The sequence below is a fragment of the Miscanthus floridulus genome, chromosome 11 (genome assembly GCF_019320115.1).
Source record: "Miscanthus floridulus cultivar M001 chromosome 11, ASM1932011v1, whole genome shotgun sequence".
NCBI lineage: Eukaryota > Viridiplantae > Streptophyta > Magnoliopsida > Poales > Poaceae > Miscanthus > Miscanthus floridulus.
In genome coordinates, this window is record NC_089590.1 from 53132838 (window position 1) to 53151488 (window position 18651).

At 48.2% G+C, this 18651-nt stretch overlaps 2 protein-coding genes across 2 annotated transcripts; one reads left to right on the forward strand and one right to left on the reverse strand.

The window, feature by feature from the left end:
- Positions 1 to 6420: 6420 nt before the first annotated feature.
- Positions 6421 to 18082, reverse strand: LOC136490749 (probable inactive ATP-dependent zinc metalloprotease FTSHI 3, chloroplastic). Its single transcript, XM_066486941.1, is given in 5 exon segments — positions 6421 to 7097; positions 14931 to 15145; positions 15494 to 15786; positions 15845 to 16170; positions 17145 to 18082. Coding segments are annotated over 4 exon segments (1734 nt in total). The 5' UTR covers positions 18063 to 18082; the 3' UTR covers positions 6421 to 7097; positions 14931 to 14948.
- LOC136491957 (uncharacterized) lies at positions 10071 to 10601 on the forward strand. Its single transcript, XM_066488144.1, has one exon. It carries the CDS (start codon positions 10071 to 10073, stop codon positions 10599 to 10601), a length of 531 nt encoding a protein of 176 aa, XP_066344241.1.
- Positions 18083 to 18651: the final 569 nt, after the last annotated feature.

Below are 18651 nucleotides of genomic sequence, written 5' to 3' on the forward strand. Positions count from 1 at the left end.
TCGGTCGCTAAAAACTTGTCGGTCGGCGTAGATCTATACCGACCGACGGAGTGTTGCTATATCGACCTATACCGACCGACGGTACGTTCCTAGTCTGAGGCTGTGGTGTAGTGCGCTCTAAAAAAAAGTCCGTTGCTATAAACTATTTTTCACGTAGTGAACTTACTTGTGAACGAACCAAACAGCTCGTATATAGCACCTCAGAATATAGCAGGGAGACAAATGACGTGGTAATAACTTGAGCAAGGTGACCACGTACCTCTCTCTCTCACACGCACACACACAAATCCGTACGTCCTCAATGCAAAGCTGAGAGGCTCGGCAACGAAACCGCTCTTTGCTTTGTCGTCAAATAAAGATGGCTTATCATGCGCTACAGAACATCCACAGGCGCACTTTAGCATCTTATCGTGTCAAGCAATCCACACCGTTGGATCTCGACCCTTTACCAGACCATACGATCCAGGCCGTCCGTGCTCGATTTCCTCGATCAGGCGCCTTTGTTTCTGCTGGCTAGCTACTAGCTAGCTAGCTAGACCGGATCGAGATGAACCCTAATCCGCCGCTCCATGCATTGATCGACCTAGCTAGCTCGCATTCCATGCACACAGACAGGCACCTCTTCCGGCCACGACCACACTATAGGCCTGTTCGCTTGGAGGAATTTAGGAGGAATTTGAATGATTTGGAGGGATGTTAGAGGAATTTGTGAGAGAAAAACTATTATTTCAGATGAAAAAAAGAAGCGGATCAAGTCAGGTTTAAGAGCACACCAATGAGGCCTATAAATTGAGGTGCGGCCTCTTCTCAGCTTCCCAAGACAGCAACGCTCCAACCACTGTCTAGGCACAGCTAGCTAGCGTAGCTGCTAATATTTCTCCGTCTCTCTCTCTCTCTCTCTAAACTACTGCAGAGCTCCTGAATAAAAAGCTAGTGTATTGCATTGCAAAGCTACGGTACAAAAGAGCTCGAGGTAGAAGAGAGCTGCAGGGCTAGTATATGGGAGGGAGGTTGTTCTTCTGCATCTTCAGCTTCTCACGCAAGTCGAGGCGTTACTCCGTCGACGAGGAGGCGGGCGAAAGCTGGGAGGTCCCGGCGAGGCTGCGCAAGGTGCGGTCCAGCGACGAGGACAACGGGTGGTGGGTCGGCGAGCGCGACGTCGACCAGAAGGCCTCCGACTTCATCGCCACCTTCCACCAGAGGCGCCTCGTCGTCTAGATGCTGATGCTGCGGCTGCTGCCGCATATATATGCATGCGTGCTGGCACTAATATATAATCTCGACGTCCAGGTTTATCATCGTCTACTACAAGAATTAGCTATAGCTATATATAGATCAACGACTGATGTTCTTCGAGCATATCTCAACACATATATATATAGTCGTCACGTCGTACGTACGTGTGTACTTAATCGTATATACATATTATATGCTCGGTGCTCGACCGAACAGGAATAATGTAATGTAGCCATATCCATATATATAGGTGTGTGTAAGAGATCTGGGTATGCATGCATGTATAATTGAGTGAATAAATAAAGTTGATGATGGTAGTATGTAATATATGGGTGCTATATTTGAACTGATCTCTCTCTCAATAATCGATGTATTATAAAGTTGTGTGTTTTTATAAATTTCAAATATTAATTGTTCTGCTAAGCCAAATACATGCGAACTGGGTGTAACCGTAGCTGGTTCTTGTGGCGAAACCTGTTCATCTAGGCTCAAGTTCTCGACTTCACACACGGGTGCTCGCAGACGACGTAAATGGCGAGACGCCTGTAATGACTTCGTCAATCCTGTTCGCTTGAACTTATCAGCCGTACCGTTTCAGCGAAATAACAGTGTTTTTCTCTCACAACAAATCAGCATCAGCATCAGCCGTTTTTCCAGAGACTCGGTCTCCATCTTTTAAAGGTGCTCATAACGGTAGGGTAAGTGTGCGTACATGTATGAGTGTATGTGTCTGTGTTATTATATATTCACAAAGAAAAAAATTACAAGATACGTACTATGTATACTTGAAGGATATCCCGTGTGCACACAACACTTATAAAGTAATTCATGCATGTACTTTTACCAATAGCATCATACTTCTTGTGAATCAAGACAGTGCGGCTCTCAACATTGTCTATATATATACATCATGCATTTTTCATTTTATATTTTATATTTTCAGAAGCTGTCATACTATGCATGATGTCAATCTTTTTCTGCATAACTGGATGTGTAGTAGTAGTAAAAGATATTAAAATCACTGCTGGCACCTGCAAAAGAAAAATCTTATTACTAGTACTGATTTTTGTCTGTCATTTCTCGGACAATATATATGTGCATGTGAACGAAGAGGCGGCATTTCTTCCCCAGTGGATATATGAAGATACTTTTTTTTTTGAAAGGATATGAAGATACCTACTCAGAACTTCTGGGACCATATACATATCAGTGGTCAAGGGAGGAGAGGTGGACTATGAATGGTCATACCTTATTCGCAAATATATATAACATTACATTTTCTCTTATCGTGCACACAAGTAAATATAGGATATTGAATTCACATGCATGCATGTACACTGAATTGAAGAGTGAGCATGTATGATAACGTCTTGTTACGGCAGTAAGAACTTAATTACGTGTATACTGAATTTAATTATGTTTAATTCCGTTAGCGATGCAATACCACTAGAGATTACTCCCTCTCTCTGGTCTAATTGCCGTTTACACAAGAACACCTGCAGACACTAGTTTGGCATTCGTTAATCTCCATCTGTTCCAAATTATAAGTTGTTGGCTTTTCTAGGTACATAATTTTTGCTAGATATCTAGATAGATATAACGTATATCTAGGTGCTTAGTAAAATTATGTATTTAGAAAAGTCAAAATGACTTGTAATTTTGAACCAAGAGAGTAGTATAGAACATATGCAGAATATAGCAAATTAAAATTGTAGTTTCTTAAACTACTATTGATGAAGATAAACTGAGCCATACTTTTTTTTTTCAAAATTGAAGTTGATTTGAATTTTCAAAGGGATATTGATGTTCACAGTTTAAACATGTTGTAATTCAAAACGATGAAATATTTGTGACCAGAGGGCGGAGTATACACACCCCAGTCAAAAAAGTAACAGCTTGCAAAAATAAAATATACGCCATGCAAAGGCAGTATTCTAAAAATGCAAAAGACAAAAGTCATAGGTGCTTTTTATTAAAACGCAAGTAAAGTGTTAGTAGTTCATGCATGCACTGAGTTACCGATCGGCGGTGGCATGCAGGACGTACCTGATCGACGGTCATTGTAAAAGCATCTGAAATGGCGTTATACAGTGGACGAGTGGGAATGAGCTTTTTGTAGGGAAAGCAACTCAACCAGAAGCCTACGGCATAGAAAGTATTCGGCTCAGAGCTCTAGGCCTTTCACAGCTGAAAGTCACTCATCAGTGCATCGCTTTGTTCTTGCTTTCGCTTCTTGTCTCTTACAATATTCTCCGTCATCTCACTTGTCTTCTTCCTTAATCCTCTTGTTCCTTATCATCGATCTCATCTCTTCCCCCTTTGGCTCTGGGGGATATATACATCCAATTATATATGGGAAAAAAACATTTGTCTGAGTATAACTCCTCGTGGCAGCATGTAACTTTTATCTTTGTCTTGAAAAATATAGTAACCTGAGTTGTTAAACACTTGGCTCTAGTAAGTTGGTGGTATCTAGGCTTCCAATCAGTGCCAACATCCAGAGGCCTTCAGCATTGTGCCATAGCAATGCTGTATGGTCATCTCTAGGCTCTGCCCAGCTGATTTTTCGTGATTCCATGAGAAAACTGCAAAAAATGCAGGTGTGCTTATCTCTGGTGTCAGCATCATGTCATGTCATATCATCATATAGCATCGTGCATTCCTAATTTCGCAGCAGAATACGGCTAGGGGTTACCTTTACATTTGTCCTCAATTGGCCCTCCCTATATGTATGACGAGTAGCTGTCATTTGTACACGTATTTTGCTATAAGCATCTGAGCAATATTCCTCCAAGCATTCCCAACTCTTGGTCACAGACCGAAGGTACCTGCTACTTTTTTTTGTTTCAAATTATAAGTTGTTCTGACTTTTCTACATAAATAGGTCTTACTATATATTTAGACACAATATATATCTAGATGTATAGCAAAAGTTAGGTATTTAGAAATACAGTACGACTTATAATTTGGAACGGAGGGAGTACTAGTTAGTAGTTATTCAAATATATTAACAGGAAGCGTGCAAGTCACAACATTTATATAGTTCACCAACTGTTGCCAGATGACTCTTTGACAGTAGCTCACAATTTGCAGGCAATTGCTTCAAGCAATCTTGGTGGTCATGTGTCATCTGCTCTGAGAACTACTGCAGAATAGTGTCATACCAAATTGCAGAACATTGAATTCTGTCTTTAAGGATAGGTAAGCTTCATCTAGCAGTCATAGATGCATGCACTGGGAATAAAAGAGTGTGAAGGGGATCGTGACGCCTAAGAGGGTGGTGAATTAGGCAATTTAAAATTCTAACTCTAAACTATAGCCTCTTTTTTTAACATTAGCAAAACCTATGCAAAAGACAAACTATCTAAATGTGCAACTACGGTTTTGCTAATGTGTTGTTATCTCTACCGCAAAAGGAGTAATGCAATCAATGTAAATGCAGAAGCTAAAGAGTAAGGTAGAGATATGCAAACTCCCGTCGATGACTTCGGTATTTTTACCGAGGTATCGAGAAGCGCGCAAGCTTTCCCCTAGTCCTCGTTGGAGCCCCTCGCAAGGAATTCCTCGCAAGGGCCAAGCTCCCGGTCGGGTAACTCCGTGGATAGCCTCGGGCCTTCCCCATGCGCAAGTGGGTCTCCAACATGCCTTCCGGCAAGCCTCTCCCAGATGCTCCCCGCCGTCTTCACTATCAAGCTTCTGGCCGAAACGCCGTGGACCTTGTTCCCTCCAGTACACGGTGGCGGCCACACCACAAACGCGGTGGGTGTGATCTCGCAAGACTACAAGCCCCTCCGATGTACAACAATGGTGTGCGCAAGCACCGAGTGGTAAGAGGTATGCAAACCTCACTAAACACTAGGCCTAAACCTAGAGCAAGCGCATAAGCGGTGGTCTAATCAACTTAAGCATTTCGCAAAGCACCTACGCTAATCACCTAATAAAACATTAAGCACTATGCAAGTGGAGATCACTAAAATGGTGTATCAACACTCTTGATATGTTTTCTCAGCTCCACACTACTCAAATGGTTGGTTAGGGTCTATTTATAAGCTTCCTTTTTGCCAGGGGTACATGTCCTGATTCTGCAGCCCTTGCATGGCTTCCCAATTATTAAGGTCATGTCGGCATCGCCGCAGTACCGGATATGCGTCTCTCTGGCAGCATAAGGCTTTTCGAGGTCAATCAGGTCCCGTCGATTTCCTACTAACTGTCAAGCTAAGGAATCCATTCAGTCATGCAAGAGGGTCCTATGGCCAAAATATCACTATTGAAAAGCCAACGATCAAGCAGACGCCAGAGGAAATGGCACATAAATGAGCAGAGTAAAGATTGCTACCATGATTTGATTTTAAAAACATGTGCATCGAAGAAATTATTTAGTTTATAGGGTCACTCTGGTGTTAAAAAAAACGTACCCTCCCACTGTCGCAGGCGAGTCTGGTAATGTCATCGTACGGTGTGCACGGTGGCCAAAATATCACATGGACGCTTGCCGGTGCGCGCCTCCCATCGTCGCGGGCGAGTCCATGAACGGCTACGCGCGGTGTGGCGGTGGCCGGCCCTCCCCCCTTCCGTCCAGGCGTGGACGCTTGCCAGTGCGCACCTCCCATCGTTGCGGGTGAGTCCGGGAATGGCTCCGTATGGTGTGGCGGCGGCCGACACCCCCTCCTCAAGGTGCAACTACCACCGACACAAGGCTCTGGTGAAAACTTTGCCAAGCTACTGCATTGCCGACGATGATTACGTTTTGTCGTCATTCACCTCCTTGAAGGCATCGTCGAAGAGCTCATGTGTCTTATTGTGGTAGTCTTTGCATTTCGCTAGTATATTTGTAGTCTGCCACGCTTCGACCTGGTGCTGGGACGTCTTGCTGTTTTTGTTTCTCCCCTCAACGTTGTAAAACATAAAGCAAGCCGATTTGGGCTATATCAATATACATTCGGGTGTGAAATAATCCACCTGGTGACATTAAAAAACATACATTTAGGCATAATTTGATTAAAGCTTAAATACTAGATTATTTAGTTCGGAAACAAGATATATATGTAGATTTGTATTGAACAATACTTGCAAAACTCAAACTTGAAGGATTTTAATATATTCTAGAAGATATTAGTGGTCAAAGATGTGCATCAAAGACTGCAGAGTTAAATGTGACAAGTATTTTAACTAGGGGGAAGTGCATATATTTTTAACTAGAGGGAGTGCATACATGTTGAGTTGTTGACAGATCAGGTTTCACATCTCAAACTGCTAGAGTTGGAGTTTGTTCTTGACAGTAATTCAATGATTATACAGAACAGCGGTAATGTAAGTTAACAGGAAAAAGAAATGTTGCTCAGTGTGAACTGTGAAATATGATGCCGTGTATTTCTTGCACATAGCTGCAGATTCAGTTTCCATTTGTACACTTGACATTGCATTTGTAAACTTGCACAGCGTTGCACATCCAAGTCGCAGCAGAACTTCCAGACTTCTAGTTGGGAGGAATAAGATGGATGACTGATCTGTGTACAGCAGCAGAAGCGCCACTAGCTTGCTAGCTATTTTAGCCTATTCTATCAACACTGCAGGCTATGTGACGAAACTTGAGTGATGTTTCTAACAAAATTACGAAGCATGAAACTGATTAGCCCTTGGTATCCAAACAGGCCCTTAAGCTAGGAAAAATCTTGAAATTCTGTATTCACAAACTGTCCTCATGTAGTTTGTAACAGCTTTCTTCTGAAAGTACCAATAGCCACTGGTTGCAATTTGCAACATCCTTCGTACATACTATCGAGATGTATATTTGCTGATATACATAAAACTACAGGCAACAGTTTCCCAGATTCAGTTGCAGTTTATATTCTTTCTCAGTTCTGCACAACACAAGCAAAAGCCAAATAAGACTTCAGGCAGACAAAAAGTCATGGTTTTTTATAGCTGTATGTACTGCGTACTGAAATCACAGGTAGAAAAAGGAAGTGTGTACAAAAAGGCACGCAACCGATTCAAATGGTGTAGTCGCCCTAAAACTTACAGAATTAAAAAGGTAACATCTTGTAAGGGATAACATAACAACATGACACATCTTAAGCAAGGATAAGAAAATCAAGACATGGTGAAAAAGTGGACGATTTGTCATCGAGTTGTTCTAACAATCAATACCCTCCACTCAGTTGTTGGGAGGAATGTGGGCAATATTTTTCAGTACCCTGTCATCTAGGTAGCTAGTCCCAAACCTACACAGTGTGGACCCAAAACTGGTCGGGATCTGGTTAGACCTGGAAACATCCTGGTTTCAGACATTATTGAGTTTGCCTGCTCCATTTTTTTCCTTTCAAAGGTGCATGATAGATCTTGAGTTCTTGATCTTACATGTGCTTAGGGTTCCATGCTACATATTTTTAGGTGATTTCATGTGCCAATCAGGTGACTAAAAAGCTGAAGCTGAGGGGGAAAGGTGGGAAGTCTATACAAGCTCTGTTGATCCATCGAAAGGATCTATTAGGGAAAATCTTTTTTCTCGAACACGCAGGAGAACTGCTCATCATTATATTAAGAAGAAAAAATGGTAAAGGAACCCATACAAGACACCCACTCACACCAATGTGTTCAAATTAAACAGACACGCCCTTATCACACAAAGTAGGCGACCTCGGCCCAAAATTAACTCCCATTCGGCCCCAGGGCAAGGAGGTAATTGATACCATACCTCGGCCCAAAATATAGGGTTTTTTGGATTGGTGCCATTGCAATTTTACAAGTTTGGAGAAACGCCATTACTATTCGTCTATTTGGAAACATGCCATTATAATTTTGCTTTAGCTTGAATCGTGCCATTTTATATGTATTCGACAGTGTTGGGCCCACATGCAGGTGACTACAGGCCAGTGTATTGTCGTACGTCCCAAAATACCCCTGCTACTTCTCTCTTCCTTCACTCGCTGACATGTGGGCCCCAGACGTCAGCTTCTTCTTCAACCTCTAGATCGACCATTGGCCGCTGACCAGTAGCAGGCCCAGGACGAGCCGGCATCCGCCCAGGCCCAGGGCGGCGAGCTCGGCTGGCTCGCGGATCCGGACGGCCACGGGCGCCGGTGGGGTCGATTATGTCTGCTTGCTCTAGCCTTATCCATCCTGACAGTGGCAACTCGCGCAGGGACAGGGCAGGGGCAGCACAGCGCCGCATCTCCAGCAAATTAAAGGTCCTGTGTGGATGCATCAGGCAAAGCAAGAGTGCATGCGCGACAACCGCATGAGCTCCAATCCAACGTGCCGCAACCGGGCCAGGTGACCTTCGTCAGTTCCGAGCCTAGTCCGCAATCATGTCGTGGCCTCCCCCACTTCCTTCACCCGCTGTTGCGCTGAGCGAGAGGCAACAGCTGCGAACCCCAGCGGTGCGAGCACCGGTTCCGTTGGCCGAACGCTTGGAAGCCTGGAACACTTACTCCGGTGGCCTGATGCGACCGAGTCGAGTACGGCTCCGGCGGCCAACCGGTTCAGGCTCGAGACCTCAGTGGCGCCGGTGGCCGACTGGATCCGCAAGCCAGCCGAGCTCACCGAGCTTGCCGCCCTCCAATGGTGGTCAATGGTCGATCTGTCTAGAGGTTGAATGAGAAGCTGACGTGTGGGGTCCACACGTCAGAGAGTGAAGGGAAAGAGAAGCAGCAGGGGTATTTTGGGACATACTAGAATACACTGGCCTGTAGTCACCTGCACGTGGGCCCAACACGGTCGAATACGTATAAAATGGCATGATTCAAGCTAAAGAAAAATTATGATGGCATGTTTCCAAATAGACGAATAGTAATGGCATTTCTCCAAACTTGCAAAATTGCAATGGCACCAATCCAAAAAACCCAAAATATAAGCTCCTCACTAGCAAGTAACAGAGCTCTAGCTAGGTTTGGAGAATCAGCATCAAACACAGGGAAAATCTGAACAAATAGCAGTCATACCAGGCAAGTTAAGTAAAAATCCAGACTATATGTACATTTTGTAAAGCAAAATATTAGTACAGTTTACACCATTTTCTCAAATGCAATTTTTTTTCCCAAAGTAATGCTGTTAAGTAACATCACCGACATCTTTTAAGTACTCCCTCCATTCCAAGTCGCAAGTCATTTTGGCTTTTTTAGATACGTAATTTTTACTGTATATCTAGACATAGCGTATATCTAGGTGCATAGTAAAAACTATGTATCTAAAAAGACAAAACAACTTAAAATTTGGAATGGAGTGAGTACTTTTAAAGAGTGAATAGAGTTGATCCTGTTAGAATTAATTGCTATTTACTTTTAATCACCTAGTTACTTGTGTAATCTCCTAGCTTTAATCTCCTACCTAGCTGTGCTGAGTTAATGCCCAGCTGGCCTCTTGGGACTCGGCTGGCCCTTTGGGTCACCCTCCTCCTCTCTTTTTATATGTAATCTCTTCTGTAAACTCAATTCAAGGAATCTAAGCCTGTTAGGCTATTGTCTATCATGGTATCAGACTAAACCATCGATCCTTCTGCTTCCGCTCCCACTCCACCCACCCCTAGGCTGCTGTGCACGCCCATGGCCACCTCCAGCTCCTCCGCCATGGCTACCGCGACGAAGCCCTCTCTGCTGCCAAGCGCCTGGAGGATGAGGCCTCCTCTCTGCGCTCCACCAACACAGAGCACAGCCAGCAGCTCGAGGAAGAAGCTGCCCTTCTCAAGTCCGCTGCCGCCGCCCAGGAGCGTGTCCGTGCCACTGCTGCTGCTCTTGACAAAGAGCGCGTGCAGGCAGATACCCTGGAGCATCAGGCCGCGGCCCTCCGGGATCGCCTCTGGCCCGAGCATCCGGACGACGACGACGATCCTGAGGATGACGACGTCCACTCCGCCTCCTCTGAAGCAGCGGCCATCGCCCACCTCCACACTCAAGCTGCTGTCCGCCCAGAACATCAAGAACCTCATCCCTATCGTTCTTGATGTTCAATCCTCCAACTACTCCAAGTGGCGCGGCTACGTCCTCCTCATCCTCGGTCGTTTCGCCTTGAAGGATCACGTCCTCAGCGACGACTCCCGCCCCTACGATCCGGCGTGGTCACGCATGGACTGCGTCGTCCTCTCTTGGCTTTTCAACACCATCTCCGCCGACCTCCTGGACGTCATCCATGAGCACGACGACCTCACCGCCCAACAAGCATGGCTCGGGATTGAACAGCAGTTCCTCAACAATCGCGAGTCCCGCGCCATGCTCCTCGACGCCGAGTTTCGCACTCTCTGCCAAGGTGCCCTCTTCATCGATGACTACTGCCGCAAAATGAAGAGCATGGCGGATGCCCTCGCCGACCTCGGCGAGCCCATCCAAGGACCGAACTCTGGTGTTGAACGTTCTACGGGGTCTCAATGAACGTTTTCAGTTCATGTCCTAGCTCGTCACCCGCCAAAGGCCGTTCCTGTCCTTCGCCGATGTTCGTGCTGACCTCCGTTTGGCCGAGCTCAACATGGGGACGCCCTCTACCTCTCCTTCGGCTCGCGTCGCCGCGCCCTCCATCAGGCCGCCCACTTCGTCCTCACCTGCGCCTCCACGCCATCATTAGGCTGCTGCTGGAATCATGCTGCTGCTGGACAGCAATCCAGTGGCAACCTGCGGCCGACGCCGCCGCGGCGGGCACGGCTCTGGCGGCTCCCACAGCAGTGCACAGGGCGGGACTGCACCAGCCACACCACAGTGGCCCTCGCTGCTCAACCCCTGGACCGGCTCTATCCACATGTGGCCAGGGTCCACCGCCGGCGGCGCCCATGGCCCTCCACCACGCGCAGTCCAGCCTGCACCTCTGCAACAGGCTCTGGTGGCTGGCGTGCCACCGGCATACTTCGCTCCACCACCGGCTTCCGGGTCCTACTACCTGCAGCCCCCTCAGGCACCTCCTGCTTGGGCGCCCTGGACGCCCGAGGGTCTCGCTAGCGCCTTCAGCACCGTCTCCCTCACCCCACCTCCGAGTTCATCGGATTGGGTGATCAACTCAGGTGCCTCCTCCCACATTCACCGCCAACCCTGGTATGGTCACCGCTACACCATTCTCTTCCTTTCCCTCCTCCATTGTCGTACGCAACGAGGGCCACCCTCCCTGTTATTGGCACCGGCTATTCTGTCCTTCCTGGACCCTTTCGCCTCGACAATGTCCTTGTAGCTCCCGGCATTATCAGAAATCTCCTTTCGGTTCGAAAATTCACTACTGACAATTGTGTTTCTGTCGAGTTTGACCCTCTTGGTGTTTCCGTGAAGGATCTCCGTACCCGGAACACCCTCCTCCGATGTAACAGCACAGGGGCCTCTCTACACTCTTCAGCTCCCTTCATCCACCACTGGCTCCTACGCCCTTGTCGCCACTCCTTCACCAACTACCTGGCACAGGCACCTCGGTCACCCCGGCAAGGCCACTCTTCAGTCCCTTGCGCAGTCCTCCTCCATTGTCTGCAGCAAGCCTGAAGATGACTCCCTCTGCCACGCCTGTCAGCTTGGGCGTCATATTCGTCTCCCTTTTTCTATTTCGCTATCTAGAGCAGCCAAGAATTTTGATTTAATCCATTGTGACCTGTGGACATCTCCTGTTGTTAGTGTCTCTGGTTTCAAATATTATTTAGTTATTCTTGATGATTGCTCTCATTTCCTCTGGACTTTTCCCCTTCGCGCTAAGTCCGATACATTCCCCACGATTTCTAATTTCTTCGCTCATGTGTCTACCCAATTCGGCTGCACCATTAAATCAGTCCAATGTGACAACGGTCACGAGTTTGACAACTCCGCCTCTCGTGCTTTCTTTCTTGCTCACGGCATCACTCTCCGCATGTCGTGCCCCTATACTTCCCTAGCAAAACGGGAAAGCCGAGCGCATGATCCGCACCGTCAATAACATCACACGCACCCTCCTCTTCCAAGCTTCCATGCCCCCCTCTTACTGGGCTGATGCTCTAGCCACTGCCACCTATCTCATCAATCGCCTTCCCACCAAAACTCTAAACATGAGCACCCCCTTTTTCGCCCTCCATGGCACCCTCCCCTCCTATCATGATCTTCGTGCCTTCGGGTGCACATGCTACCCCAACCTTTCTGCCACCACTCCTCACAAGCTTGCCCCCCGCTCCACCCTCTGTGCTTTCCTTGGTTATTCACCAGATCACAAGGGCTATCGGTGCCTCGACCTCAACACCAACCACGTCATCATTTCTCGCCACGTTGTTTTCGACGAAACAACGTTTCCTTTTTCCCTCAGCCGGCCATCCCCTCCTCAACAGGAACTTGATTTTCTAACTGACGACGACACCATTCCAGTGTCTCCCCTTCCTGCAGGAACACCCGGCGCTGCTGCCCCCTTCCAGTTGGTGCCTCTGGCACCATCTCTGGCACGCGCAGGCACGCCGACGTCTAGGGCCCTCGGTGCTGCCAGCGCCCTCCACCCCGGCACCACCGGCTGTGTCCCGGGGGTCCCCGGCGTCCTCTGTACAGGCGCCGGCTCCACCCGTCGTCCACGTCTACAGCCGGCGCGCTCCCCCCCCCCCCCCCCCCCCCCCCCCGGTGATTGCGCCTCAGAAGCCGCCTATTATTCATGTCTACAGCAGGCGTGCTCCTGCTCCTGCCCCACCACCCGAGCGCCCGGCAGGAGCGCCTCCTCGACGTTCCAGCATGGTCCCCTCTCCACCTCGCTATGTCAAGAGCGATCCTCCGGTTCCTGCTGGTGCTGTTTCCATTCCGTCGATCGCCAACTCCCACGGCATGGCGACCCGTGGAAAAACAGGCTGCCGGCAGCCTCGCCTCGCCTTGCATACCTAGGCCTTGTCTCCCCTACCGCGGTCCTGTCGAGATGCCCTTGCTGATCCTCATTGGCGCCAGGCCATGGAAGATGAATATGCGGCTCTTCAGGACAACCACACCTGGGACCTCGTCCCCCGCCCCACCAAGGCCAATGTTGTTACTGGAAAATGGATTTTCAAACACAAGTTCCATGCCGATGGCTCATTGGAAAGATACAAGGCTCGTTGGGTACTTCAGGGATTCACTCAACAGCCCCGGTGTTGATTATGATGAAACTTTCAGCCCGGTTGTCAAGCCAGCCACTGTTCGAACAGTCATCACGGTGGCACACTCCAGGGATTGGCCGATTCATCAACTTGACGTGAAGAACGCTTTCCTCCACGGGACTCTTTCAGAAACAGTATACTGCTCTCAGCCTACTGGGTTCGCTGATCCTGCACTTCCAGATCATGTCTGTAGACTCAACAAATCCCTCTATGGCTTGAAGCAAGCCCCGCGGGCCTGGTACAGCCGCTTTGCCTCCTTTCTGATCTCTCTGGGGTTCACTGAAGCCAAGTCAGACACATCTCTCTTCATATTCAGCCGTGGCACCGAGACAGTCTACTTGCTCTTATATGTGGATGACATTGTCCTTACGGCTTCATCTCATCAACTCCTTCACCGTGTCATTGCTGCTCTGAAAAAGGAGTTCGCCATGAAAGATCTTGGACCCCTACATCACTTCCTTGGCGTTGCAGTTCAGCACCACAGGGATTTTGTTCTCCTTTCACAGCGTTAGTACACTCTGGACATACTTGCTCGCCATGGCATGAGTGACTGCAAGCCTTGCTCCACTCCAGTTGACACTTGTGCAAAGGTACCAGCTGATGTCGGACCGTCTATTGCTGATCCCACTGCTTATCGCAGCCTTGTGGGTGCCCTCCAGTACCTCACCTTCACCAGGCTCGACATTGCCTATGTCCGTCCAACAAGTGTGCCTTCATATGCATGATCCGCGGGAAACTCACCTTGTCGCTGCCAAGCGGATCCTTCGCTATCTTCAGGGCACCCTCAGCCATGGTCTGGTCATTCCCCGAACAGCCCCAACACAGCTCCGTGTCTACACCGACGCTGATTGGGCTGGCTGCCCGGACACCCGCCGCTCCACCTCTGGCTACGCCGTCTTCCTCGGAGGCAGCCTGGTCTCCTAGTCCTCCAAGCGGCAGCCCACTGTCTCCCGGTCCAGCGCCGAGGCAGAGTACCGAGCTGTTGCCAACGGCGTCGCTGAAGCCACTTGGCTGCGGCAACTGCTCCAGGAACTTCACCATCCCCTGAACTCCGCATGCCTCATCTACTGCGACAATGTCAGCGCCTGCTACCTCTCCACCAACCCTGTTCAACATCAGCGCACCAAGCACGTAGAAATCGACCTTCACTTCGTCCGTGAACGTGTCGCCATGGGTGCAGTCCGGGTTCTTCATGTGCCCACCACGTCACAATTCGCCGATGTCTTCACCAAGGGGCTCCCTTCCTCTATCTTCATGGATTTTCGCTCCAGTCTAAACGTTCGCTCCACCGACGATCTGACTGCGGGGGGGTGTTAGAATTAATTGCTATTTACTTTTAATCACCTAGTTACTTGTGTAATCTCCTAGCTAGGTGTGCTGAGTTAATGCCCAGCTGGCCCCTTGGGGTTTGGCTGGCCTCTTGGGACTCGGCTGGCCCTTTGGGTCACCCTCCTCCTCTCTTTTTATATGTAATCTCTTCTGTAAACTCAATTCAAGGAATCTAAGCCTGTTAGGCTATTGTCTATCAGATCCAACTGATCAAGTAAACCCAATTAAATGAGTTTGAAAGGAACATTTTGATGAACATCAAGAATATGAGGCAGTGTTATTCTGAGGGGATAGAAACAAGTGAGGCTGTGCTCAAATCTGAACATACCTTGCAAGAGTTGCTAAGTTAGCTTAATGTATGATAACCCATCAGTCTTCGGAAATCATCAGGGCTTGATGGTTTATTTCCAGATTTAGGTAGCCATGGAAATAACTTGGTGAGGCCTTGCCTTTCAGAATCATCAGTTTCTTGTCTCCCGTTGACCCCGTATTTCTCCCTCTCAATTGCATCCATAATATCCTCCCGGGACACAGTATTCCGACCTGGAAGATCAACACCAATAAGTTTCATATTAATATATATTCTACAATTGCCTTAAAACCCATTCATTAGAGATTAACCAATCCTCATTTTGAAGTACAAAAGTAGAACACGAAACAGTAAGTGGAATTATGACTACTCCAGTAATAATTTCCAATAGCATAGTAGGGAAAATATCCCAGTAACAGGTTTCAAACATGGACAAAAAAATTGTTACGTTTTAAACCATGTAATGCAAAGCACCACTGAATCTAGAAATAATTTCATTGGTATCAACACATATCTGATGCATGAGCAACAAATGATATGTAATGTACCTTTCAGTACCTTAGATAAGTGATCTTACTTACCTCTTCGTGCAGCTAGTAGAGCAGCCTCATTAACAATGTTTGCTAGATCTGCACCGACCAATCCTGGGGTTACTCTAGCAACCAGATCACTAATTATTTCAGGATCCTCTTCCAAAGGGATACCCCTTAGATGAACAGCCAGAATCTTTTTGCGGCCCTCCACATCAGGCCTACCAACAACAACCTTTCTGGAGAAGCGGCCAGGTCGACAAAGAGCAGCATTCAGTGCTTTTGTCCTGTTAGTAGCAGCCATGACAATAACTATTCATCATAGAGAAAATCAAGAAAATATACTCTTAGTGATGTCATTAGACACAGGATATGAAAGATCATCAGAGTGCCAAAAACCACACCTGGTTTAGAGTTTGGTCCCTCTCACCATTAAAACTTCTACCTCGACTTCCACCCACGGCATCAAGTTCATCAATAAAAATGATTGATGGGGCAGCTTCTTTGGCCTCCTTGAACAAATCCCTGACTCGGGCTGCACCTCGTCCAACGAAAACTTCAACAAACTCACTAGCAGAAACAGAGAAAAAAGGAATTCCAGCCTCTCCTGCAACTGCCCTTGCTAACAGAGTCTTCCCAGTTCCAGGAGGGCCAACAAGCAGAACACCCCTGGGCAATTTTGCTCCAAGCTTCTTGTAGTTCAGTGAACCATGCAGACAGCTCACTATCTACATTGGAAAATTGCCATCTTTTACTAAGATTCTTAATGATCATCATCCAGATTGAGTAAAACACTAATACAAAACTAATTTTCCAATGGAAAAATAAATAACTTCAGACCAATGCAAATACGCAATTCCTAGTTACTGGAAAAAAAAACAGCATTCAACACAGTCACTTACTAAAGGATAATTTTTAGGCCAATATAAATGCCAAGATAGAAGTTCGAATTAATCATCCAACAGTTTATATCTGTCCAGTAGTCCCAGACTTCCAGGAGCTATCACATTTCTGTTCATTTTCAGAGTGCTCACAGCATTTACAATTTTCATCAATGAACTACTTGCAGCACATTGCAAAATTTAGAAACTACAGGGCAAACAGACTTCATTCCCCTCAATAAAACTTAAAAGATCCTATTGTAACAATGGTATTACCAAGTTTTTCTTCTTCTTCTGATGTGACAAAAATTACTTCAAAGTGATCACTGATCCAAATGGTGCATGAAGCCTTTAAATTTGTGTCATAATGGACGAACTAGGCTCTTATAGGAGTCTAACAAATGTGAAACAGACATTGCAAAAGTTTGAAGTCATACACTATCTGATTAATGCATAGCGCAAGAGCGAGTGAAGGCAAAATCAAACTTTGGCATTTCCATTTTCAGTTATAAATGGATCATAGTTCTGCTGTGATGTACGCACATGATTAAATGGTAAAGGTGAGTGTCATTAGATACATTCCTAGTAATTGTGAAAAGACAAAATGAAGGCAAGCCCACGGCAATACAGTATGATTGATTGACATTTCCTAAACTGCTATATCAAATGTGGATATACCATCTCTGTTCCTATTGAAACCTATGTCTAATTGCCTTTCATTTAAGATGAAATGTCTCTTGTTTAATCGTTTTTGTCTTCCTACATTCATCAAGCATCACAAAGAACAGTCAATGAGTAAGCAATGCGAAAACCACATCTACCTCAACAAGCTCCTCCTTCGCTTCATCTACACCCTGAACATCGTCAAAGCCCACCATCTGCTTCATCGGTTTGAGTCGCTTGTCAGCACTGCCCCCACCAGACATCTGCCGCTGTATGAACCACATCATGGGCACCAGCGAGACCCAGAGCGTGAGCAGCGTGCTCAGCATGTCCACCAGCAGCTTCCCAGCAGGCCGCGGCGCCGACAGGTAGTCCACCCCGCCCTCCCGCATTAGCCCGAGCAGGAAGCCCTCATCGTGCGGCACCCTCCGCGCGTAGTACGGCCACTTCGGCGCCGCCACAGCAGCGCTCTCACCGGTCTCGCTCGTGTCGGAGCCGCCGTCGTCCCCATCTTTCTTGCTGAAGTAGATACGGCGCGAGTCCTCCTCGAACGCGACGGCGGCCACGGCGCACTCGCGGAGCCCCACGACGAGGTCCGAGTAGGCCACCTCCCGGGCCACGTTCTTGGGCAGCGCGAGCCACGCGGCGGCGAGGAGCAGCGCCAGGACGACCGGCGCCGCGGCCGCGGGGGGCACGCGGCGGACGGCGTGCCGCAGCGCGGCCCCGGCGTCGGCCGCGAGCTCCCGCAGCGACAGCCGCCGGAGCCGCCGCCACAGGAGGCGCGGCCGCGGCCGCAGGCGCAGGCGCAGCTTCCTGCGGCGGGGCGGGGGGAAGCCCAGACCGGCGCCCGTGTCCTTGCCCGCCTCGTCGATCTTGGCGCGCACGGGGCTCCTTAACCGCGACTCCAGCCTCGCGTAGCCTCCGGTGGGCAGAAGTCCACAGCCGCAGACACTGGCATTGCTCGCGGTCGCGGCGAGGCCGCTCCAGGAAGCGGGGCTCCTGAAGCTTGCGGCACGACGAGCGCGCGGGAAAGTCGGCGCGGCGGACAAGGGGCAGAGCGAAGCCATGGCAAGCATCGCCGCGCGCGCCCTTCCGCGGCGTTACGGCATTCGATCGGACAAAGGACGAGGGCGGTGCGAGAGCGCGTGCGCGCGAGGCGTTCGACCGAATTACTCCGCGGAGGAGGAGACGGCGGAGCAAAGCGTGCGGTCTCTCGAGAATTTTTTTTATTTATTTTTAACACTTTTTTTAAACTAATTTTAAATCGTTTTATTTTTTTTCTCTCCAAAACTAACATTTTTTACCGCGCCTTATTGCCTATGCCGCGCCATGTATGGTGGCGCGCACGAGGATGACGTGGCGACGACCGGAACGCTGACCGGTGACGTGGCAGGGTCTGCCGCGCTATAGCTCACGGTGTGACGCTGACACGCCAAGGCCCACGGCGCGGCAGGACCTGGACGCAGACAAGCCAACTAGCCTCAATTGCAATTGAACGCAAGCTGTTGTCGGTACTGTAAACAACTACAAGTGTTGCCGCGATGCATTGAAACGAATATAAAGCAAATAAATAAAGTTCGTGCGCAAGTTGATAAATGGACACATAACATTTTCATTGGTTCATGAGTCTGCAAGTTTCGACGACAATATCCGTTCGATATAAGT

Excerpts from the sequence above, each read along its gene's own strand:
- LOC136491957 (XM_066488144.1), top strand. The coding sequence starts at position 10,071 with ATGACGACGTCCACTCCGCCTCCTCTGAAGCAGCGGCCATCGCCCACC.